At 45.2% G+C, this 22,825-nt stretch overlaps 2 protein-coding genes across 5 annotated transcripts; both read left to right on the top strand.

Moving 5' to 3' along the window:
* The first annotated feature begins 1,764 nt into the window (after window positions 1-1,764).
* Window positions 1,765-9,499, top strand: slc6a16a (solute carrier family 6 member 16a). Of its 3 annotated transcripts, XM_029836802.1 has the most exons (13): window positions 1,767-2,053; window positions 2,400-2,500; window positions 3,977-4,205; window positions 4,342-4,499; window positions 5,031-5,157; window positions 5,224-5,399; window positions 5,529-5,639; window positions 5,737-5,978; window positions 6,082-6,274; window positions 7,145-7,346; window positions 7,661-7,820; window positions 7,908-8,070; window positions 8,161-9,499. In XM_029836802.1, the coding sequence occupies exons 2-13, from the start codon at window positions 2,411-2,413 to the stop codon at window positions 8,500-8,502; spliced, it is 2,193 nt and encodes a 730-aa protein (XP_029692662.1). In that variant the 5' UTR covers window positions 1,767-2,053; window positions 2,400-2,410; the 3' UTR covers window positions 8,503-9,499. The 3 variants fall into 3 exon arrangements, with proteins under 3 accessions (XP_029692661.1, XP_029692662.1, XP_029692663.1); XM_029836801.1 differs by having other exon boundaries at window positions 1,765-2,053; window positions 5,031-5,399; XM_029836803.1 differs by lacking the exon at window positions 2,400-2,500 and having other exon boundaries at window positions 1,769-2,053; window positions 5,031-5,399.
* Window positions 9,500-9,741: 242 nt separating this feature from the next.
* On the top strand, window positions 9,742-21,914 carry slc17a7a (solute carrier family 17 member 7a). Of its 2 annotated transcripts, none has more exons than XM_003964481.2 (13): window positions 9,742-9,925; window positions 15,750-16,002; window positions 16,099-16,217; window positions 16,329-16,443; window positions 16,516-16,603; window positions 16,752-16,838; window positions 17,387-17,529; window positions 17,605-17,754; window positions 18,128-18,260; window positions 18,848-18,958; window positions 19,399-19,526; window positions 19,607-19,676; window positions 19,764-21,914. In XM_003964481.2, the coding sequence occupies exons 1-13, from the start codon at window positions 9,864-9,866 to the stop codon at window positions 20,045-20,047; spliced, it is 1,743 nt and encodes a 580-aa protein (XP_003964530.1). In that variant the 5' UTR covers window positions 9,742-9,863; the 3' UTR covers window positions 20,048-21,914. The 2 variants fall into 2 exon arrangements, with proteins under 2 accessions (XP_003964530.1, XP_029692834.1); XM_029836974.1 differs by lacking the exon at window positions 9,742-9,925 and adding an exon at window positions 11,019-11,480.
* The last annotated feature ends 911 nt before the right edge of the window (window positions 21,915-22,825 follow it).

The raw sequence follows: 22,825 nt of genomic DNA, 5'->3' as shown, positions 1-22,825 counted from the left end.
TAGTGGAATATAGTGGAATAAAGTACAAGGTTTATTCCAAACGCTGAGGAAACTGAGTTGTGAGTGAGGAGGGACCTCTAATGGTCAGAGTTTAGATATCACTTGTTTTAAACTGGGTTGTTTAGCGTAAAAATATAAACGTGTGGGGGATTTTGAAGGACGATATTGACACAGTTGATGCCGAGGTTTTTTTTTTAAATCAAATAATCCGACTGATACCTGGAGACACAGATGCTGGCTTTCTCACAAATAATCTGTTTCACATAATTTCAAAAGAATTAAGAGTATACAAGAATTAATCACTAGATCGCTTAAAAGAGATTACAAGATCAATAAAACCATTCCAAGCGTTTTAAAGGAATCAGTGGGGACTTAAATCACGCAGCTTCTTCTTTCTATTAGTGCGTTGCTATTAAAAGAGTGCTTTGTTGTGTTAATCGACTCTTGCGGAATGTGGGATGTGGTTACTGCAGTTAAGAATAGTTCTTTGTGACTATTATTTGTAGCTATATTTACTCCCCAGATATTCTGTGTTATTGCGATGCACTGACTGCTTTGATCGTTAAACTTGGATAAGATGGTTTCTGACCTCCAAAACACATGTTGCGCATTCTGTCTTGTTTCCGCGGTGATACAGAATGTGGCCAAAATTTCTGTTTATTTGTGTGTGTGTGTGTGTGTGTGTGTGTGTGTGTGCGCGCGCGCGCGCGTGCGTATACGTGTGTTTTGGTGGGGTTTTGACTATGATCATTTAAAGATAAAGTCTATCATGTGTATTTGTGTTATTTTTATGCATACGGAAAGGCCCGAACATCCCTGTAAGATGGTCCCAGCACTCACAGTTGGAATCGAGGTCCAGTGCTCGTTGATCAGGACGTGATCGTGGACAAGCTCTCAATGCTCAACATTTTCTTAAAACGGATTTTGCTGCTGTCTGGCGGAACAAAGAGGGGCTAGGGCGCGAGTCCATGCTTGTCTTGTCTCAGTTTCCATCTTGAACAATAAAAGTTTCTTATTTAGTAACTAAGGTTTTTTTTTAAAGTTTTATGATACCGTGCTTCGGAAGCTGTAATTATTACCGTCCGCCACAAGAGGGAGCGCTGGGGCGGCAGAGTTGCGTTTATGATTCGGCATTTAAATAATCTTGATTGTATTACTGTAATCTGGATTATTGCATTGTCTGTCTTGATTTTAACGAGATTTAAAATGATATTGCACTTCAAAATAGCGCCCTGGAACCGATGATAATGAGTTTTTAAAAGAATAACTGAGGAATGTTGAGACTCGAATCAAACAGTGCTGAAGTTGGATAGTTTATTACTCTATTAATGTAAATTATAGAGTTTTTACACCCAAGATACGGTCAATCTGCGAGCATTAAATCATTAAGGGAGATTTGTTCGAGTGAGTGTGTGCTAAAGGTTTGGTGCCTTGCTCAAGGGCACCGCCGCAGTGCTCTGAAAACGTCCCGACACCTCACCTGGAACCTCTCCAATTTCAGCCCCTCCGCCGGGACTTGCACCAAACCCCCTCTGGCTCCCAGTCTAGGCCCCTACACAGTGAGATGCTGTCAAACCAACAGGCATTATGGATTACTGCAGACCGTAAAGCAGCACAGAGGCCAAGCAACCCCTGCAAATCCGCTCGGCTATTTAGGTGCAGTGTAGCCTGGGCATAACTTTACACCCGGGCCTTTCGGAGAGGCGATTGGAGGGGAGGCGAGGGGAGAGGAGGGGGCTGCACACATGGCCGGAGGTCGCTCGGCCCCCACACCCCTCCCATTGGCTACAGCCGCTCTGACTCCTCTCCCTCTTTGGGCTCCTGGCCAGTTCTTTCAGACTCCTCCAAAAACGTGTCCACGCTGTCGTCGATCGCTGTCTCCCTCTCCAGACCTTTAAGTTTAAAAGTTCGGTCAAACCAAATCAGCGGGTGTTAAAGTTTTGAAACATAAAAAAAGACAAGATAAGAAACGGAAAAGGAAGACAAGCGACGCGTGGAGGCAAAAAAAAAACTTGTGCCAGGACTTGTGGAAACTTCCTGTGCAGCGAGCATGGTACGTCAACAACGCAACCATCTACGATAATCCAGTTTAAAGCCTTACTTTTACTCTCTGGTGTTGCTGGCTCGGTTACCGACGTGTTACATGTGTCTGTGGTTCCGTTACTTAAAGAGTCCTGAGCAGCCTTCGGCTCTGTGCTTTGTTGTAGTTAATCTTCCGCAGCTGATTTTTTTTATATTTTTATGTAACATGACATTTGTTTCCCCACAAAGAAGAAGGGGGGGGGATATATGGATGCATTCATATCCCTGGAGTTGAAGTCAAACAGTCAATGTTTTTGTCTGCATGTCCACTCTGTTCTGCCCTGATGTCCACTAAATGGTGCACATTGTTTCCATAGATTGTAAATGCATGTGTCCTGATCTGGGTGTCTCTTATCTGGACCTTTGGGGCCCTTTTCTGACATGTCAACAACATGGACAAGTGCATGTGTTAAAGAGGGTAAACTGCTCCTGTTCATATTCACTAATACTTTTAATGTCAAGATTTTAACACCAAACCTGGAGATTTTGACTGTGAGAGACATTTGTCTGCAGCCGATGACACACCACAGACTCAATTAGACTCTAGAACAACAAGCGCGTTGAACATACGGCGGCACGATTTGGTGCGTTTGGTTTTGTTGACTCAGCGTTGAGGTTTGGCGGCCGTGATCCTTTCTGCACCCACAGATAGACCCAGTCTGACCAAAGTATGTCTGCGCGTGTGTAATTATAGAAAGATGCAAGAAAAGCACAGTGGTTTTTCCCTAATAAACACTCAAAGGGAAACCGATGGCGTATTTAGCAGGTGACTTTATTTTCTCAATGTGGTTCCAAACCCAACGGTGCCCAGAGAGGTGCGTCGCACCATGGAAATTCAGGAAAGAGCCGCGTGTGTTTGGTTTTTATTCTTCCAACCAAATGTGTTTGGAACACATGCGTGATGCACAAGATAAAATCCATTTCTCCGGCCGTGCAGTTGCGACAACTGGTATGTAGCAGGTTCACGTAATCCAGGCTCACTGGGCTGATTGTTGATGTTGACACGAGAATCCTTTATTTTCTTCCCCTGTTGTTGATTTCAGTCGTTTAAATTTAGACAGCGGTACAGCTTGTACTCCTGTTTCTCTGAACGCCGACACACAGGAGCCAATAAACAACATTTACCCTTTAAATAGGAACAATTTAACTCAAAGTGCCCTCATTTGGTTTGTTTGTTTGTTTGTTAGTTAGTTTGTTTGAGCTGCATCATCAGAGCCAGCTGGAAGAGGCCAGTACATTCAGGAATGTTCAAGGTGATGACCAAGGTGGTCATGTGTCCTCCGCCTCAGTGGAGCAGCTTTCCAGGAGCTGACGACCCTGAGGGGACAAAAACACCCCGATTTAAATGAATGGTGTCGATGGTGTTTGTCCTTCCTCGATACCAACTATATCCACCAAACCACCCCCCCCCCTGCACCACCCACAGTGAGAACCAATGTGATCCGCACACCTCCCCCCTCTGCTTGGCGTCCCACGTGTCACTTCAGACTACTCCCTCTTCAGCGGGTGTCCAGCTTAGGGTTACCTCTGTGTGTGTGGACACACGCCTCCGTCACTCTCTCGCCACAAGCGCGTGTCCTGAATGGCACGTGACCCATTTGGCTGTAGGACTTGACCAGCCGCGCGCGCTGTTGGGTAATGCGCTCCTTGTAATTTTCCATTTACGCCGGCTGAAGCCAAAATTGGCTCGGGCCGCTCATACGGCCAGGTCCACGGTGGTCCGCCAGCTTGGCTCATGCTATTTTGGATCGCGTCCACCCAGGTGGAGCGTGTACCTTTTTCAATCTGATCACCATTGGTAATGAACCTCCGGTAACCATAGTAACCAGTGCGCCATTATCCTTGGCAGCTGGACAGATGTTTAAAAGGAGCTCGGTGTGTTTTGTGTCACCAGAATGAGAAGCCTCCGCTAGACAGCCTTGAGGACAGAGCCTGGCTTGGCGAGGGCTGCTCCCAAACTCAGCTGGCCGCCGCGCACGGCTCCGGTGCGGCCGAGACGTCCGACGATGACGACCGGCCGGCGTGGGACTCCAAAGTCCAGTACGTGCTGGCACAGGTGGGATTCAGCGTGGGTCTTGGGAACGTGTGGAGATTCCCGTACCTTTGTCACCAAAATGGAGGCGGTGAGCATCGCAGCGGAAAAGGCTGTTTGTAGGCAGGAGCACCTGAACACGTTTCAGTTGGAAACGAGGCGTCATAAATACATTGGGTTTGGAAAAAAGCACCTCGTGTGTTCAAGAATTCCTTCTTTTCCTCCAGGGGCCTTCATGCTGCTCTATGTTTTTCTTTTGCTGATCGTCGGCGTTCCGCTGTTTTTCATGGAGCTGGCGGCCGGACAGAGCATCCGCCAGGGCAGCATCGGCGTTTGGAAGCACATCTCCCCCAACCTGGCAGGGATCGGCTACTCCAGCTGCATCGTGAGGGTTTTGATGGGTTTCAGGGGGGGTCATTTTCAGGAGTAACATGATTCCACCCCCCAGAACCAACTAAAAACAAGCCCAGAGCTAAAAATGTCATCACATCATCTAGAAACTGAACCATTTACTCATTTTTTTAATACCCCTTCTCTCTCAACACGTCTCTCATGTACACTCCGCTCACACACAGCCTTGCCAGGGAGGGTTCGCCAAGACAGAACCACACCATCCTGTCGCCATGTAATGCAAGCGCGTCGGCATAGTGCCGGCAGTTTGTTGCGTAACCCTCCCTGTACAAAGTAAACAAAGTGGATAAGATCTTTCTGCGAACATACAGCGCAGTTGTGCGCTCCCAAACACTCGTGCCTGTACGTGTTTCTGCTTTTCCCTGCTGATTAACGATGACATCACCGTCCAGCTGCACCACAAATCTCAACATTCTAATAAATCATTCGTGGGTTCGGCTATTACAAATGTCTCTTTGACCTCGATAATGTCGTGCACAAGACTGAAGCCTTTCTTCTCCTTCAGGTCTGCTTCTACGTGGCTCTTTACTATAATGTCATCATAGCATGGAGCCTGTTCTACATGGGAAATTCTTTTCAGTATCCTCTGCCATGGGAACGCTGCCCAACTGACGTAGCGACCAACGACACAGGTACGGAAACAAGGTTGTGGAACCGGTGTCCTGAGATCTTTGGTCTTAACGCCGTTCAATCGACAGTGAAAGAATGTGCAAGTTCCTCGCCGACGTCCTACTTCTGGTTTCGGAAAGCCCTGGATATCACGAATTCCATCCAGGAGTCCGGCGAGTTCAACCCTGTCATGACGGGATGTCTACTGGCCGCGTGGGCAATTGTGGCCTTGGCAATGATCAAGGGCATCAAGTCGTCTGCGAAGGTGAGAGGAAGCGACTGTATTTAGGCCATAATTTGATGTAGAAGTTGCTGTTTCACGTCACCATGTTGGAAACACTAGTTTAAAATTGATGCTACCGCATTAACGGGGCTGTTCCTGTCCACGTCTCAGGTGATGTACTTCTCCTCGGTCTTCCCCTACGTGGTGCTCTTCATCTTCCTCATCAGAGGTTTGATGTTGGACGGTGCGATGGAGGGAATCAAATACATGTTTTATCCCAAAGTAAGCACAAGCTTCTTCAAGTCTCGCCGCAGGTGGACGCGAGTGTGCTGAGCTTTAAGATCTCCTTTTTTTTCCCTCCCTCAAAATATGCGTCCAGTTGGAAATCTGGGGGAACCTTCAGGTGTGGCGGCAGGCTGCGACACAGGTGTTTTTTGCCCTGGGGCTGGGCTATGGCTCCGTCATCGCGTATTCCTCCTATAATCCGGTCCACAACAACTGCCACAGGGACGCGCTGATGGTCTCTTGCATCAACTTCATGACGTCTGTGCTGGCCACGCTGGTGGTCTTTGTCGTGCTGGGTTTCCGTGCAAAGACCATTGCACTAGGCTGCGTAGCCAAGTATGTGTGTGTGCGTGTGTGTGTGTGCGTGTGTGTGTGTGAGTGCAAGCAAGAAAAACATGTTTCTCTTTGTGATTCCTCCCTTTATTTTTCTTTTTTCTAGAAACCTCGGCCTTCTAAACCTCATGATCAGTTCTGAACCCAACCAGCATGCGCTGGGCACCGGTTGGCCTTGGATCAACAGCACAGACCAGAGTGTTGTGTCTGTAGCTGAATACAGACAGTGGTACGCCCAGCACAGCTCCGACCTGGGTCCCACCATCACCGACTGCAGTCTGGAGGAGGAGATGAACAAGGTGAAACTCACTTTATCAAACTTTGAATGATGAGCCTTTCTTATAACAATGCTCTTCAGAATGAATAGATTTAGATTTTTGGTGCCCTGTTTTCTAGGATTTAAACCAACATTTTAGCAATTTACGGCCCGATTTCGCATCAAAGTGCGCCCCAAAGTCGAGGCAAGACATTCTTGAGTCTCCGTAAGCCTAAACGTGCATGCGTCAAAATATGAGATCAGAAAAGTGATGGCTGAAGTGTTTCCATCAGGCGGACAGACCTTTACGAGGAGGTTCAAATGATCTTATATGCATGGGAAAATGAAAGTCTGGTTCCTGACTCATGAATGTTCAATAAATATAAAGAAAGCTGTGACTCCAGTCGGTTAACGGGATACATTTAACGCAGTGTGGGTTGGATGTGGGATGTGGGGAAACTGGCCAATCACCGGTTGCTTTAGGAGGCCCAGGACACTGGCAGGGAGGGGAACGTTTCAGTAACAATACTGGGGAGGTGGAAGGCTGAGGCTCCCAGGACCTCAGAGGAATCCGCGAGGTACTGTAACTTATCACGCTGGCAGGAGGATAACAACGTATGGGACACCATGTAAAGCGGGCGTCTAGGAGATGGGGCGACAAGCTGTGATGGGGGAGCGAGAGGAGAGGCTAAAGAAACAGAGCGAGGGGTGCTAGAAGTCATGTGATCCCACCATGTTTGTTTTTTAAATTAAAACAAATAAGCGGTTCGGTGGTCAGAAGCCATTTTAGTGGCAGGACAGGAGGGAAGCTCACCACCTGCGGGAGCACTCTGGCGCTACCGCCGTCAGGAGCGCTCAGTCAACACCCTTTTAGCCTGTTGTAACTGGTTCCTTCTGCCTTCTCCATATGTAGGGTGTGGAGGGGACAGGCCTGGCATTCATAGCCTTCACCGAGGTGATGGCTCTTTTCCCAGCCAGCCCCTTCTGGTCCACTCTGTTTTTCCTGATGCTGCTCAACCTGGGGCTCAGCACCATGTTTGGGACCATGCAGGGAATCCTCACACCTCTCATGGACAATTTTAAACTCCTGGCCCGTTATCGGACTGTGCTGACCGGTAACAAAACACAGACGTTCAAATAAGGATCTTTGTTCCAGGCAATCAATTCACCCTCTTGCCCAATTCTCTAGATTTAAGCAATTAAAATGTGGAATTTGTGTTTCTGGACATATGATTTATGTAGAGGGCTGTCAGAATGAGCATTTTTTTTACCACTCAGGTATTAGTTTAATCTGAAAATCAAATGTTAGAGATCAGAACTGAGCAGTTTTGGAAAATGTTTGGTACTGTAAATGCTGGAATCCTGAAATGAGGAGATAATAGAGATCTAAGATATGTCATGTTAAATATGTTTCCCTGCTCTCTTTTAGTGTCCAGCTGTCTGCTGGGCTTCATCCTGGGACTCCTGTTCACCCAGCGTTCAGGAAACTATTTTGTGGCGATGTTTGACGACTACTCGGCAACTCTCCCTTTGGTCATTGTTGTTGTTTTTGAAACCACCAGTGTGGCCTGGGTTTATGGAACAGACCGGTGAGGAAACAACGATATCCGAGTGCTGTTCATGATAATACTTCATATTTTACACATACTACACACAGATAATGCCTGTCATTGTAGCTTTCTGGATGACATTGAAGTCATGCTGAAATGGCGCCCCCCAGTGGTGTATAAATATCTCTGGAAATATGTCTGTCTGCTGGCAATGGTTGGTCTCCTGGCTGCTAGTTTGCTGCGAATGGTCTTCAAAGGACCCACATACACAGCTTGGAATCAAACTGCAGTAAGATATTATCCCCTTTGGGAAAATGGGTCTTGGAAAAAACAATTTTGTTCTTCTTTTCCCATGTTTTCCCTCCCCTCTTCTCTCCAGGCATCAGAGATGACTCTCGAGTACCCAGGCTGGGCCCTCGCTATGATCATCATGCTGATAATCCTCGCCAGCTCGCCCGTTCCCATCGGCTACCTTCACGCCAAGTTGAGACAACGAGGCTCTCTCGACTCCCACGGCGAACAAGGAGGCGGCCAAGAGATGCACCGCGAGCTATACACCAAGTGTAACTCCACCGAGCTGCTAGACTCACGTCAACAAACACCAGGTGAGGAAGAGGGAGCTTATCCCAGGACCGCCTTCCTGCCGATAGGTAGCGAACAGTACCGGCTCCTGCCCCAGCAGCAGGAGGAAGAAGAGGAGGAAGAGGACACTGGAGTGTGAGCGCAGCGGGGCTGTTATTTAAAATAGTGAGAGTAGTCAGTCATTCTTCGTTAGAGAAGATCTTTGGTACCTTAAGCCTTACATGGTTTTATAGTTATTTTAACTATTTATATCATTGAATGGTTATTATTAATCAAATCAACAGTTTGTTTTTTTTTGTTTTTTTTTTAATTCTGTGTTATGGAATGTATCCTTCTAGCGCCATCCTTGTGTCGCTGAAGGAATAAGCTTTAGAATCAGTGTGAAAATAAGCATCTGCTTTTCTGGTTGGAGTCACGACTAAGCCAAATTTTCTTGGTGAAATCTCCACAAAATATCAAATGCACTTTGTTCTGCCGTGTGTGAGCGCGCACATGTGTGATGTGAGCAGATGTGCATTTGTCAGTTTACCTCAGAACACCACACCAGTGTTTTTACGTGTGTTTCAGCAGTTTACTCTACTGGCTTGAGAGTGAACTGAACCTCTAGATGGCAGCAACTTGACTGTTCCGTTTTGCACCTCGTTATTCTACTGCTCCTGAACTTTGAGATCAGTTCATACGTGGATGTGCTGCTCTTTATTTTTATATGACAAAGATCTCCGTATTTGTCAAATATTATTTCGATTTGATTTCGTCCATAAAGTCAAATATCCTTTTGAAATAGTTTAGTTTTTACAGTAAGAGACTATTTTAGTGGCGTGACATGAGTTGGTTGTGAATTTTTCCAGAATTAATAAATCTGTTTCATCTTTTTTTTTTTTTTAAATCGACTGTCATTCATTTTAAACCATATTTTAAACACGATTAATCCCTAAACTGGAACGTGAATTTACTTTCACTTTTTGAAACTTGATTTTGTGGACCTTAAAGTAGCTCCTTTAATCCTATAACTACCTTATTTACCATTTGTTTTTCCTGATGACAACCTGTATTTAAAGTACCGGTAAATTAGGTATACAGTAGAATACCCAATAAAGTGCTTGATTGTAAAATAAAGTTTTACTTTTCAGAATTCATATTATTTAAACTGCTTTTTTCATGGGTGACTTTCATTTGTCCCGTATTTTTACATATTATAATGTTACAGAAGTGTGAGTTTGGGTACTTTTGAAGGCACAATTTAAGGTACATTGTGCATTTTTGCCGCTTTCAAACTTTAACCAAATTTGAGTCCTGATTGAACCTGAGATGTATCCCAGAGGTCCATATAAGCCTCCAGCTCCTTGCAGCACCTCAGAGTGGTGCTGATGCTGGTGCGGGACTGTGAAACTGTGGAAAGGGAGGGATGAGAGAGGAAGTGAACGAAGGAGAGAGCGCGCGTCAGGCGGGACAGGGGGGCGCGCAGGACATCAGCACCGGCCGGGTCAAGAAGCTGCAAGGATGGAGATCCGACCAGACAGGTTTAAGGCGGTGGCGGGGAAGACCCTAGGGAAGCTTCACAGGTACACCTATATATTTTAAACACGTCTTCATTCGCCGCAGACTTTACCGCATTTTTACGCGTTTGTCGCGGACTAACGGGTTTGATACAAACCCAGGTCGTGTTAATCATCCTTCCAACTCGAACCTTCTCGCTGTAATGGACGGAAAGTTTGCCGATTTTTATTGCTACAAAGAAAACAACTAAGCGCCGAGTGTGCACCGCATGCAAAAGCGGGTAAAGTGCAGTTTTGCGCAGCGTAAAGTCCTCGCATCCACTGAAGCACAGCGAAGCGGATGGAAGAGGCTGATAGTGGGGGAGAAAATGACGTTTGATTTGATACTTTAACGAGGGCAAAGCCGTCAAACCAAAAAAAAGTCCAAGAAATTTTAATCAGAGTGGCGCTCTGGGGATAAATGAAGACATAAGTGCAGTTAAAGTGCGTTGTTTGTTCAGATTTCATATTTTATGCTTTTAATCTGAACTTGGATGGTGCTGATGGTCCTGTTAGAACTCTCACTCCTATCTATCTATCTATCTATCTATCTATCTATCTATCTATCTATCTATCTATCTATCTATCTATCTATCTATCTATCTATCTATCTATCTATCTATTGCCATTAATTAGCCTTACTTTCTCATTTAAAGAGCCCAATTAGAAATGTCACTACCAACTTCTGATAGTGTAGCTTGTTGTGTAGCTGGAATGTGAAGATGTTGCTGTGAGTTATAGTCTGATGATAACATTTCATCACTAACAATTAATTATCCCTGATGCAAATAACATGTATTGCAGGTTAGCGTTCGGACAACGTTTGAGTTTAAACAAATAAATTAGAGACGGCGATAGAAGCTCGGGCGATAACCGTCACTGTAAGATCTGATCTCTCAGGATTTGAGGTAGCAACCGAACGTATAAATCCCGTCCTGAAATAGCCTGTTTTTCAGTCCAGCTGTCGAGCCACGCAAATCCCTAAACTCTCCCCTCCCACTCACTCCATCCCAGCCCATGTCACTTCCTCCGTCCATCCATCCATCCCTCTGTCCATTCAACCAACCAACCATCCATCCATCCGTCCACTCTGCCATTGAACGTTGCACGTTTCAGCTTATCGAGGTGTCCCAGATTAACAGACATGCAAATCTCAGACTCTTTCTCTGCTGGTTGTGAGCCAGGCATGTGTGTGACCCTGGTGGTGGCTGCTGTGAGAGCCGCCATCCACCAGAGTCCGATTGGTTTTAGTGGGCGGTTCCACGGCTTAACCAGTGAACTCTGGTTTATACTGAGCGTTGGACGCAGCCCTCAAATGGGAAATGGAATATTTCATCCAGATTTTTGTAGATTTTAAGGCGAAACCTTGAGAATAAGTGCGTCCACGAACGTGCGCCATCTTGAACGCAGGACATGAGTTTGTTTGTGTGCCATCTCTCCACGTCTCAGACCGAATCCCTCCTCCTCCCTCCTCCGACAAAAGCACCCAGGAGTTCATTTATTATTTAAACATTTTCTCCATCCGAATACATCTCCTGTTTCTATATTAAAACTCCACAAGGCAAGCAGAAATGTAAGCACGGTAAGGTCAAGTGCAGCCGCACGCCACCCTAACAGCATCTTCAACTGTTACCACAACCTTCACCAGCACAATCGGGAGTTTTACTGTAACACATTTGTGCCTTTGCAGCTTTGTTAAAAGATGTGAGTTTCCGTTTCCCTAGCAGCAGCCTCTGTGGTGCGCGAGGCGCTGCGAAATACAGCAGGTAATCCATTTTTAATCCATTTTACATGCGGTTGAGTGCTTCGTGTTCGGCGGCTTCACCCAGTGGGATGGTGAGTGATTTAACAGCGATTGGACGTTTGTCACTGCCGTCTGCGCTATGCCACGGCCTCAACAATGAAAAGTTTGCAGTCTAATTAACAAAAGTGGGTAAACTGCACACGTCTGCCTCGAATCAGTTCAGGATTCTTGGCGAATACCTTTAGGATGAAGGCAGATAGCAGGGAATTATTAGAGTGGGTGGGTTGTGAAGCTATTAGCTTCCTTTATGCTAAAGCATGCAGGCAGGTGCAGCGTATACATTTGATTTGGTTTGATGCAACAACCACAAACAACAGGGAGACAAGCTTTAAAATGATCTGCTATGACAGATCTACCGTGCAGGGCCAGAATGTGGAGTCTTGACACTTCACACTACATAATGGTGTAAATATTTAAGATCAAGGTATTTATGGAGATTAAATTGAGGTTAGAGTTTGGGTTGGACTGTAAAAGCGAATGGGAAAATGAATGGAAGGCAATGTAAAGGACTGTAGTGGCTCGTGTGCCCATGTCCACATTTGCCGGAGCAAAAGTGTTATGACAGGATGGGGGGGGGTGTCTCCCTGGGTGACACAGTCCCACCGAGAGCCAATCTGTTCACCTCAGGGAGAGCGCGAGGTTCATGGGGGAAGAGAGAGACACGCCACAATAGAAAAAAAAGACAAAATGACCACAGAAATGTATGTTGGTATGTTTAGAAATGTAAAATCCTTAAAGATGATTCCCACATTATCCGACTCCTAAATTACATTAAAAAAAAGATGCAAGGAGGAAATTCATTTTTTTGTGGAGACGACTGTGAGGACAGGGCTGGCGTGAGAAACCCTGGTTAACATACAGGATGGATTCATCACACAGATGTGGACAGATAATGACCGGGCGTCTGGTGTTATATAATATTTTTACTGGCAACCCCCCCAACTCCCTCTCTTTATCATCCTCTTATGAACGGATTACCCAGAACGCTTTGTGAATCTAAGATACACACCAACAAAGGTCCTGGGTCATGATCCAACATGTGAGGCTGCTTTCTCGTAGATCTTGATGAAGATTAAAAAGCAACCTACCTTTGGATTTTGCCAAATTCGTTCTAGCTAACAAGGAACAGCATTTTCTTTAAAGTAGCATCTTCTCATCTGTGTTTTCTTTCCTTGTTTCTGAGGTCAGCAGAGCAGTAACAGCTCACGTTCAGGTCTGAGGTTTGAGTAAAGTCTACCTGGAGCATGTTATGCTTGTAATTATGATATTTCAGAGAGCCTGAGGTCACAGGACCCCTGTCTGCTCACGCTTTCCTGCTCATTAATTGCAGCCAGCTGAGCTAAGCTAACAAGAGCTTCTTCATCAGCTGAGCAGCTCCCAGCCCCACACGAAGCCTCTTTTTCCTCTATGTCAGTACACAATTACCCAACAAACAAGCTGCTTCTAACAACAAGAGCAAAAGTACCAGTAAACTCCTCCTATTACCACATTCTATTGCCGTGTTTAATGAGGGAAGTTTTGTGCTAGCCGTTTGCAGTCACTCACATTAATGCAAGATGCTCTTTTATAGTGGAAAGCATTCATAATTAACGCTTATTTGCTGTAAGCGGTACTCGTTAGCTGGTAGCGTATGTGTAGGTTTTGGTTGCAATCTGTCAAGAGCTTTAATGAGGATTTCTGCAATGTTCTGGAACTCTACCTTAGAACACTCAGGGGCCAATTCTCTAATACAGCAAGAGCAGCCGCATGAGTGCAGCCAACTGTTTTGACAGGGGAAGACAAAGAAATGCACAACTTTTGATCAAATTGCTCTGATTTGCTTTTTTTTTTTGTACAGATTCAGGTTTTTTATTTTATCCCTGACGTCAAAAGGAGGACTGATCAAATATCTAAATTTAGCTGCCACAATCCAGGTTAGAAACAAGCAAAAAGAAACAAAAGTGAGCCAAAAAAAAGTGATACGCTTTGAAATAAAATTATATTTACAATACTTTTAAAGAACATTTAAATGTAGTAAAAACACATGAATTCCCTGTCATTTCTGTGTGTTTAGTATTTCCTGCAGCAGCATTCACTGCACGCTTCAGAGCGGCACAAATGAGCTGTGGCTGATACACAGCGCAGCGAACAACATGTATAAGTAAAATCACAGCTGGAAACATCGAGAGGGGACTTTAGTCATCAGAACCAGGGGTTCACGTTAATCCTGGAAAGGAATGCATCTTGAGTCTGTTTGTTGTATATGTCATAAAATAAATATTAATGAAACATGCTGCCAAATGCCGGCAAGTTGTGGGGAGGGCACGCTGGACCACAGCCTCCCTATTCATTTCCGGAAGTAAATCATTTTTGTAATCCTAATCCGAGTGTGGCAGATTAGGGAAGAGAGAGAGAGAAAGAGAGAGAGGATGCAGTCCCCATAATCTCTTGTGAATTCCAGAGTGCAGCTTTGAAAATTATTAATTTTCTGTTCCTGATTTTTTCTGCTGTGCCGTATGTAGACCTGTGATGAAGCTTCAATTAACGCATCCATCTGACACATCTTTTAAACGCAGCTGCACATTTATGAAGAGATTAAATCGAGAATGATGTGTGGGGTGTGGGTGTGGGTGTGTGTGTGTGTGTGTGTGTGTGTGGGGGGGGGGGGGGGTGAAATGGAGTGAAATCCACATGCGTATAGTGATCTAGCGAGCACTGAAATCTAGCAAATGAGCAGATGAGACACAGAGAGGCGGAGACAGAATCTAACAGATAGATGCCGACAGATTATGGTGAGAGAGCGTCGCTGAATTATTCATTTTATCTTAAAAGACATCAATAATTGAGCCGCAGCGCGGTCTGGTGGTCCTGTTGGTCCCCACAAATAAGAAGAGTGTGTGGGGAGTGAGCTGCTCTAACGCACGTAAGAGAAGAAAAGCACCACATGAAGACTTGTTTTGGGAGATTATGGAAGCTAAAGTTACATTATATCCCCGTGCGGTGGTCACTTGATGCACCTAGCGGCACAGACTGGGTTGGACGGCTGCTGAGACACTGTGGACGTGCACCTCAAAACCAAACACAGAACATGTGTGAAAGTGTTGTGGTGCGTCATCTGGTTGTCCTGTGTCGGCCTGGATACGTGCTTACAGTGCAGGTGTGGTGCAGATCCAGATGGCTCCCTGTGTGACTCCTCTTAAAGTGGTCCTGGATGCTGGATAAAACCCAGAGAACAACAATTGAGGATCCATATAGTCGACCAGAGGCATTAATAACGTTCCCTCCATATATATTTACAGAATTTTCTCATATAATGTATAAAGCAGCAGTGTTAATGTGACCCATTAATATTTAATGTTTTTGTTTCAGAGGACAGATGTGTAGGTATTACATATAAATCTATACTAAACTGTAATTGTGAAAATAATCCAAATGAATTGTGGGTAAATACTGTAATACTCCCCGCCTGGCACCAGTATGGCAGCAGGTCCGGGGCCTTCTATAAGGGTGGGGGGGTACTGACATGGCTGTTCCACGGCAGCTGCTCCCATGCTGACGTGCTGACTGACCCCGACACGGCACGTGCTGCTGCGCATGGGGTGTGTGTGTGTGTGTGTGTGTGTGTGTGTGTGTGTGTGTTGGGCGGGGGGGACTGACAGATTAGCTGGAACTGATGTTTGTGTTTGTCTGCTCTGGGCTCCTGTAGAAGCAGCCATGGAGGGGGACCCACCGCTGTGTTTATCTTAATACTTTAACTAAAGAAAAACCCAAAACATCTGTGTATTACTTTAGATTCCTGACTATTAAAACGCTTAAACTGGGCCTGTGTGTTACGCACATGTGAGCAGATGATTTCAGGCTCACCTGAACTGGAAATGTTCCAAATGCTCCCAGGAAATCCCCCTTTGCGTCCTCCTGTTTCCCCCGTGTAGGTTTGACCTCATGTTCACCTCTTTCTGTGCCTTTAAAAAAAGAAGTGAACCATTCTACATATTCCAGGCTGTCCCCCAACTTTTGTGAGGACAAAGAAAAGAGAAGCAATGGTGCATTTCCGCGTTCTTTTCTCAGGCTGATTGAAAAGCGGCAGCCCAATGGAGAAACCATCGAGCTGTCTGCCGAGGGCCGTCCGGAGCTGGTGGAGGAGAAGGAGCTTCCCGTGGTGGACTGTACCTGTTTCGGCTTGCCCAGACGCTACATCATCGCCATCCTGTCCGGACTGGGATTCTGCATCTCTTTTGGCATCAGGTGCAACCTGGGCGTGGCCATCGTCAGCATGGTCAATGACCACACGGTCTACAAAGGCAATAAGGAAGTACTCGTGGTGAGCAAAGATCCCCTGACCTTCCCCCCTAGCGTGCTAAAACAAGCCATAAAAAAGAGACTAGTGATAAGTAGCATTGTGTTTCTTTCTTTTCAGGCTGCACAGTTCACGTGGGACCCTGAGACAGTGGGGATGATCCACGGCTCCTTCTTCTGGGGCTACATTGTCACACAGATCCCCGGCGGCTTTATATGTCAGAAGTTTGCAGCTAACAGGTGATTTACACAAAGTCCACATGTACATGCTGAACATCCCATCATACTTGAGTATCGGTGAATCTCAGATCTTCTGTCTGAGGCGGCTTTTGTGTGTGTTGTATGTTGAAGGGTGTTTGGCTTCGCCATTGTGGCCACGTCCACCCTCAACATGCTAATTCCGTCCGCCGCTCGCTGCCATTACAGCTGCGTCATTCTGGTCAGGATATGCCAGGGACTTGTTGAGGTACAGTACGTGCACGTGCGCTCGAGTGGTGTGCATGCTCCCATCTCACGCGCGTGTGCCTGTGTCCTGCAGGGTGTGTCGTACCCGGCCTGCCACGGGATCTGGGCCAAGTGGGCGCCCCCCCTGGAGAGAAGCCGGTTAGCTACAACCGCCTTTTGTGGTAAAGTTTCACACCTGACATGGTGACAGATTAATACCCACAGAACGACCAGCGGCTAGTGAAGACGGAGCTACTTAAGGTTGTGGATTTCAGTCAGCCCTTAAACGCATCGCTGAATAATGTTTGTGTTTGCTTGGTGTCTCCTAAGGATCTTATGCGGGCGCGGTGGTGGCCATGCCTTTAGCTGGGATACTTGTGCAATACACGGGTTGGCCTTCAGTATTCTATGTTTATGGTGAGCGTCCTTTACTCATCCTCAGGATAATTACTGCAGAACAGTGGGGTGTATTTCTACACGCTTCACAATCAAACCTGAGAAGCAGAGCTTTTATAAAAAAATAAAAAAAACCTTCTGTTGACAGATAATTGTAATGATCTAATACAATGATCGCTGGTTTAAAAGCTCCAGTCCATTAATCAGGTTTGTTTTGGAGTATTTCACCTGTAGTGATGTAAGAATCAAGAGCTAGAGAGAGAAAGGGCTGTGTACCATGTTTACTGTCTCTTGCCTTCTACTCATGTTGTGACCATTTTCTACTTTTTTACAACACGTGTGCAGCAGTAAACAAACCAAAAAAGTCAGATTTAGCCACACACACAAAAAGACCTCAAGTAGTGTCTTTAATAGTCCGATTCCATTAATGACTGGATTTATGTGCTCATGCCAGCCGGCTGTTGATGCTGAAATACAATCAGAATACCCACATGAATGCCATTCAGCTGACGCCGTGTCCGCTCCTCTGGGATACTTACAGTATGTCCGATGCCTTGCTCCGCTCTTAGGCAGCTTTGGGATATTTTGGTACATGTTCTGGATTCTGGTGTCGTACGAAAGTCCCGCAGCCCATCCGACCATCACCCCAGAGGAGAGGAAGTACATCGAAGATGCAATCGGGGAGTCAGCAGGATTTCTTAACCCTCTCCAAGTATGGCCCTGTGCCAGTCAAATGTCTCTCATTAACAAACACATTTTAGTCACCCCTCTGCCTTCTTACCGGCAGAAATTTAAAACCCCGTGGAGACACTTCTTCACCTCCATGCCAGTCTACGCCATCATTGTGGCCAACTTCTGCAGGAGCTGGACCTTCTACCTGCTCCTCATCAGCCAGCCGGCCTACTTTGAAGAAGTGTTTGGCTTTGAGATCAGCAAGGTGAGATCACAGTTCGGCAGCATTAATTAGCTTACGGAATCTTACAGAAGCTATCTATGCTCGTCTCTTAATTAAGACAGGTTTTTGACAATCCATACATAAAACAAAGGAAAACATGGTTACCTGTAGAGTCTAATGAGACTGCCGATTGCCAGCAGCAGCAGTACAAGAGATTCATTAATTATCAGATCTTAAGAGGAACGTTAGCACCAAAATAACTGTTAAAATTCAGATAGATTTCTAATTGTCAAAACTGTAATAGAAATCAAACCAAATTCTAAAAATGAACCCTTATAGGCCTCTCTAGAATTTAGAAAAAATGTCATGGAGGCATCGCTCACGCACACAAATTCTCTGTGGTTTCCTCTTTCAGGTGGGCATCGTTTCAGCTTTGCCTCATCTGGTGATGACCATCATCGTCCCTGTTGGAGGCCAGTTAGCAGATTACATGAGGACCCACAATATAATGTCCACCACCAACGTCCGGAAGCTCATGAACTGTGGAGGTGAGTGTCAGACAGGCAAGAAAACAACAAAAAAAACAAAGGTGTGGGAAATAAAACTTTCCTTTGATGTCACTGTTCATTGTTGCTGAATTTGATTTTTAAAGCCTACTTTTGTGAGATGAGGAGCTCTGGGACTGAGCTCAGTGACGAGAACAGGCCACTAGGGGAGACTGAGATTTGAACATTGCAGCCCTGTAGCAGAAAGGTCATGGGTTCAATCCCCTGCAGGGCTCTCTGGGTGGATGTAGTATGTTGCCTCTTTATCTGTGTGGGTTTCCTCAGGGTTTAGTGTTATGTGGCCCAACACTATTACTCTCTGTTTTTGTTACGTTTAAAGGCTGAAACTGAATTCTCAGAGTCTTTTCGAGTTGGTGGGTGTCGGTCCTTCCTGTGGCAGGCTCCCAATCACAGCGCAGGAGCTAAATTAGTCCCCCCCAGGGTGTTCTGATGAAGATGTGGTGCCCATTATTTAGATGTATTTATTACTGCTGACGTTCTGATATTTACTGCACTTTCCTTCAGGACGCTGCAGCAAATACTGTGCATGATCCAAATGTAACAGGTGTGTTTGCAATAATGTGCTTCAGGCTTTGGAATGGAGGCCACGCTCCTGTTGGTGGTGGGATACTCTCACACGAAAGGAATTGCTATTTCCTTCTTGGTCCTGGCTGTCGGTTTCAGTGGGTTTGCTATTTCAGGTAAGAGATGTCACATTGGTATCAGTTTAACCTCAAGTCAGCGTGTCCCTTTAAACAATATGAGAGGCTAAACAAGCCAGTTGTTTACAGCACTTAAACCATTACATCACTACAGGTTTACCTGGAGACCTCCTATATTCTCTAAACTCTAAAGCCCATCTCTTCTACAAAGGCTACTTATATATTCTGAATATATGTACCCAAAATAAACTCACCACACATATCAAATATGTAAGAATGTGGCTACAGTTTATCGTATAATGTCAATTACTGTTTGCCTATATAAAGTATGTTAATTTACAGTGTGTATGAGGTCATTCAGAGACTTATTACCGTCAAAGGTAATCCCAACTTTGGCTACTGAAGTAGTGAATAGTGGGATAGTAGCTAAGCGGCTGTTTCAGGGGATCTTATTCACTGTTTGTTCTTTAACTCTTCAGGATTTAATGTTAATCATCTGGATATCGCCCCTCGTTACGCCAGCATACTGATGGGCATCTCGAATGGCGTTGGGACTTTATCTGGAATGGTGTGTCCTCTCATAGTGGGAGCTATGACTAAACACAAGGTAGGAAGCTTTGTGGAGGCCTTAAAATGCCATTTCTGACAATAGACCTATATTTATAAAAGTGTATTTTCACATTTCAGACACGCGAGGAGTGGCAGTATGTCTTCCTCATAGCGTCGCTCGTACATTACGGAGGGGTGATTTTCTACGGTAAGGGTCGAGTTTCAATGAGGAATGTTCCAGAGATGTCAGTCAGAATCCAATCATCATTTTGTTTTGGTCTGTTGTCCTCAACAGGGCTATTTGCATCTGGAGAAAAGCAGCCATGGGCGGACATCGAGGACACCAGCGAGGAGAAGTGCGGTATTATCGATGAGGATGAACTGGCCAATGAGACGGAGGAGCTCTATCGTGGGGGTGGGCAGTACGGAGCCATGAGCCAGCCGGTCGCAGGTTCAAACGGGGGAGGTGGAGGAGGAGGAGGCTGGGTGTCGGACTGGGATAAAAATGAGGAGTATGTGCAGCCGCCCGGCTACAACTCCTACATGTACGGTGGGGAGGCTGAGCGACAGCTGACATAGACCACCGACAAGAGCTCGAATCTAGTATTAAAACAAGTGGAAGATTGTGTTGGGGGGAAAAGGGATCGTAAGAGGGTTATTTCTAAACTGAACGGACCTGCCAGGTGCTTTTGTACAATATATGCAATTGCACTTATCTAAAGTTCTGCTATCTTCTCCTCCCATTGTTTGCTTGTGTGTGTGCGTGTGTGCGTCCGTGTGCATGCATGTGGTTAATGTGCACAAACTTATCAACTAATAATTTTGAAAGCATATGGGCCAGTTGCTAACTGTGGATTTTGAACTTGTTCTGATTGGGTGGGGAGATTCTAACTCTGTGTGCCTGTGTGTGTCTGTGTTCGTGTGTGTGTGTGTGTGTGTGTGTGTGTGTGTGTAGACCTTATATCCACAAGTTAAAACCTAAGCCACTGGAATATTTTTTTTTAAAATCTAAGCTCCCTTTTTTACATCTTTGGGGTCTCACGTTTGGAACTGAAGAGAAAACATGGATATTTACACATTGTTTTCCGTATTAATGTAAAGTCAGATTTCGCAGGAATGCAGTAGATATATTAACATTGGTCGAAAGACAAAAAGCCAACCAGCGTGTCCGCAGAATACTGGCCTGTTTCAGTTAATCATCATAAACATGTTTACAGTGTTTTTATCATCATGTCATGCTTGCCCGTGGAGTTACTGTATGTTGGGTAAAAACAAGTCGCGATCAGAGAGGTGCTTCGGTGTGTGTGTGTGTGTGTGTGTGTGTGTGTGTGTGTGTGTGTGTGTGTGTGTAACGGAATGTACAGATTGGCAGTGTGTGTGTGTGCGTATGTGTATGTTTGTGTGTGTTTCAATTTGTGCACAAAGCTGCATGTGTTTGTCCAAATGAAATTCACCTGGATCAGATCTAACTGGGTCATGCTCCTCAGGTCACATGAGAAATCACCTGACACATAATGTGTGTGCACCCATTACAGCGGTGGTCCAGAATGACAAGTAGAGTGTAATAGTTGCTTAAATGTTCCACTGCTCACCCACAGAGGGACGGCCGATGTGGCATTCCTTAGCATCACACTGTGCGCTTCCTCTTTTCCCGCCTTTTGTCCCCTGGGCGCCTCTGTGGCTTCTTTCTTCTGCTCCTGGGTCGTTTTCGAGTTGGTGGAGCTTCTCCGATTCCCCTTGCGTGTGTGTTTCCGTGTGGCAGTCTCAGTGTGTCGTGTTGGGTGCAGGTGCTGAAATATTGCGCAGTGAGCATGTTTTAATGAGCACAGCAGTGCAGTATCCTGTCATCCATCTCTTCCTTTAGCACACAAAAATCATAGCACCATGCACAGCGTGCTCACCATGCGCACATTTCTTTTTCCTGCCACAGTGGTGCGCAACAAGGGAAACGGGATGCAAGAATCTATTGGTGTATTTGATCTGTGGGTGTGTTGATTTGATGAGCAGTGCAACATCGTCTCCATCTCAACTTGCTGGCAGCACAGAGATCATTTTAAATACAATTACACACACACAGTCAGTATATTCTTAAAGTGTGTTAAATCCAGGTCAGGGTTTACCTCTAAAAGAGGTTGACATGATTGAAAAACAATGTCAGTACACATATTTGTACAAATAATTTTGTTCTGAAAGGTTATGAAACGTAATTACTTCTGGGAAAGGTTTTATTTTTAAATGTTGTAGCCACATATTTTCAATCAAACCCCTTTGTCTGTTTATGGCTGTTCCAGTGTTGTCCCTCTTCTTAATGACATGTTGTGGGAAAATTTAACAATGAAATGATTATATGTTGACATCCAGACAGTGAAAAAATGTTGAAAATGCTGTATGTATAAAATATGTATATGTGGGATATCCTTGTGTATAATAAAGTTTTAAGCTTAAAGCCAACGTCCCTGTTTCGGAACAATTGATTGGTGATGGCAGAGTGACGCTAGACTATGGCCATTACATGACAGGACAATTTCAGTCCTGTGTCTTTCTCACAGGACAGATGGGTGCAGGATTATCGCGGTGATTTTAGGCAAAGATTAGACCGAAGAGCAGATGCACTCAGTGGGAGAGTGAGGGAGAAGCATGGACGTCAGAGTCAGGGGAAGTGAGGGTGAAAGAGCAGAGGGTGGAGCTGGATACCTACGTGTGTGTGTGTGTGTGTGTGTGTGTGTGTGTGTGTGTGTGTGTGTGTGTGTGTGTGTGTGTGTGTGTGTGTGTGTGTGTGCAAGCAAGAAAAACATGTTTCTCTTTGTGATTCCTCCCTTTATTTTTCTTTTTTCCAGCATATAAATTATGTGCACCCCAGCATTATAAATTAATTTCTTTCTGGATTCATATTGAAACTTTTGCTAATATATTGAGATTTAGAAGTGAAACATTTGGCTGTTTTTGACAAATGAATTGCGTGTGTTGCAGTTCCACATTTTCACCGCTAGGGGTCTGTATGGGGTCATATTGTCCCAATACAGAATTTCGTTTTTGACGCATTCATTGGAACCAGCTCAGCGGCATAACGGAATGTACAATAAAATACAACACCCACAAACAAACCATGGATAGATGCAAGAAAACATCATTACAATTACAAATATTTACGCCAGGTACAAATTGCAAAACTATTATATTTCAACTTTGATGATTTTATGACAGGACCCAGCAGAAATGTCTTCACATTCGACATGCGTCGACAACAAGCATCCAAAACGGCTGGTTTGAGTTCTTTGTTTATCTGTTTTTTGAGTGAAAAGATAAAATTGGGAATCAAGGAGTGTCAATACGGTACTGACATTTTAAAAAAAAATC

This window comes from Takifugu rubripes, chromosome 5 (genome assembly GCF_901000725.2).
Source record: "Takifugu rubripes chromosome 5, fTakRub1.2, whole genome shotgun sequence".
NCBI lineage: Eukaryota > Metazoa > Chordata > Actinopteri > Tetraodontiformes > Tetraodontidae > Takifugu > Takifugu rubripes.
The sequence above is the reverse complement of the archived record's forward strand: the minus strand, read 5'-3'. Positions and strand labels throughout refer to the sequence as shown.

Coding starts and splice junctions, on each gene's coding strand:
- slc6a16a (XM_029836801.1), top strand. CDS start 2,411: ATGTGTCCTGATCTGGGTGTCTCTTATCTGGACCTTTGGGGCCCTTTT. Junction 4,500..5,030: donor TCGGCTACTCCAGCTGCATC/GTGAGGGTTTTG, acceptor CTTCTCCTTCAG/GTCTGCTTCTACGTGGCTCT. Junction 5,400..5,528: donor GCATCAAGTCGTCTGCGAAG/GTGAGAGGAAGC, acceptor TCCACGTCTCAG/GTGATGTACTTCTCCTCGGT.
- slc17a7a (XM_003964481.2), top strand. CDS start 9,864: ATGGAGATCCGACCAGACAGGTTTAAGGCGGTGGCGGGGAAGACCCTA. Junction 16,839..17,386: donor TTCAGTATTCTATGTTTATG/GTGAGCGTCCTT, acceptor CTCCGCTCTTAG/GCAGCTTTGGGATATTTTGG. Junction 19,677..19,763: donor CGGAGGGGTGATTTTCTACG/GTAAGGGTCGAG, acceptor TGTCCTCAACAG/GGCTATTTGCATCTGGAGAA.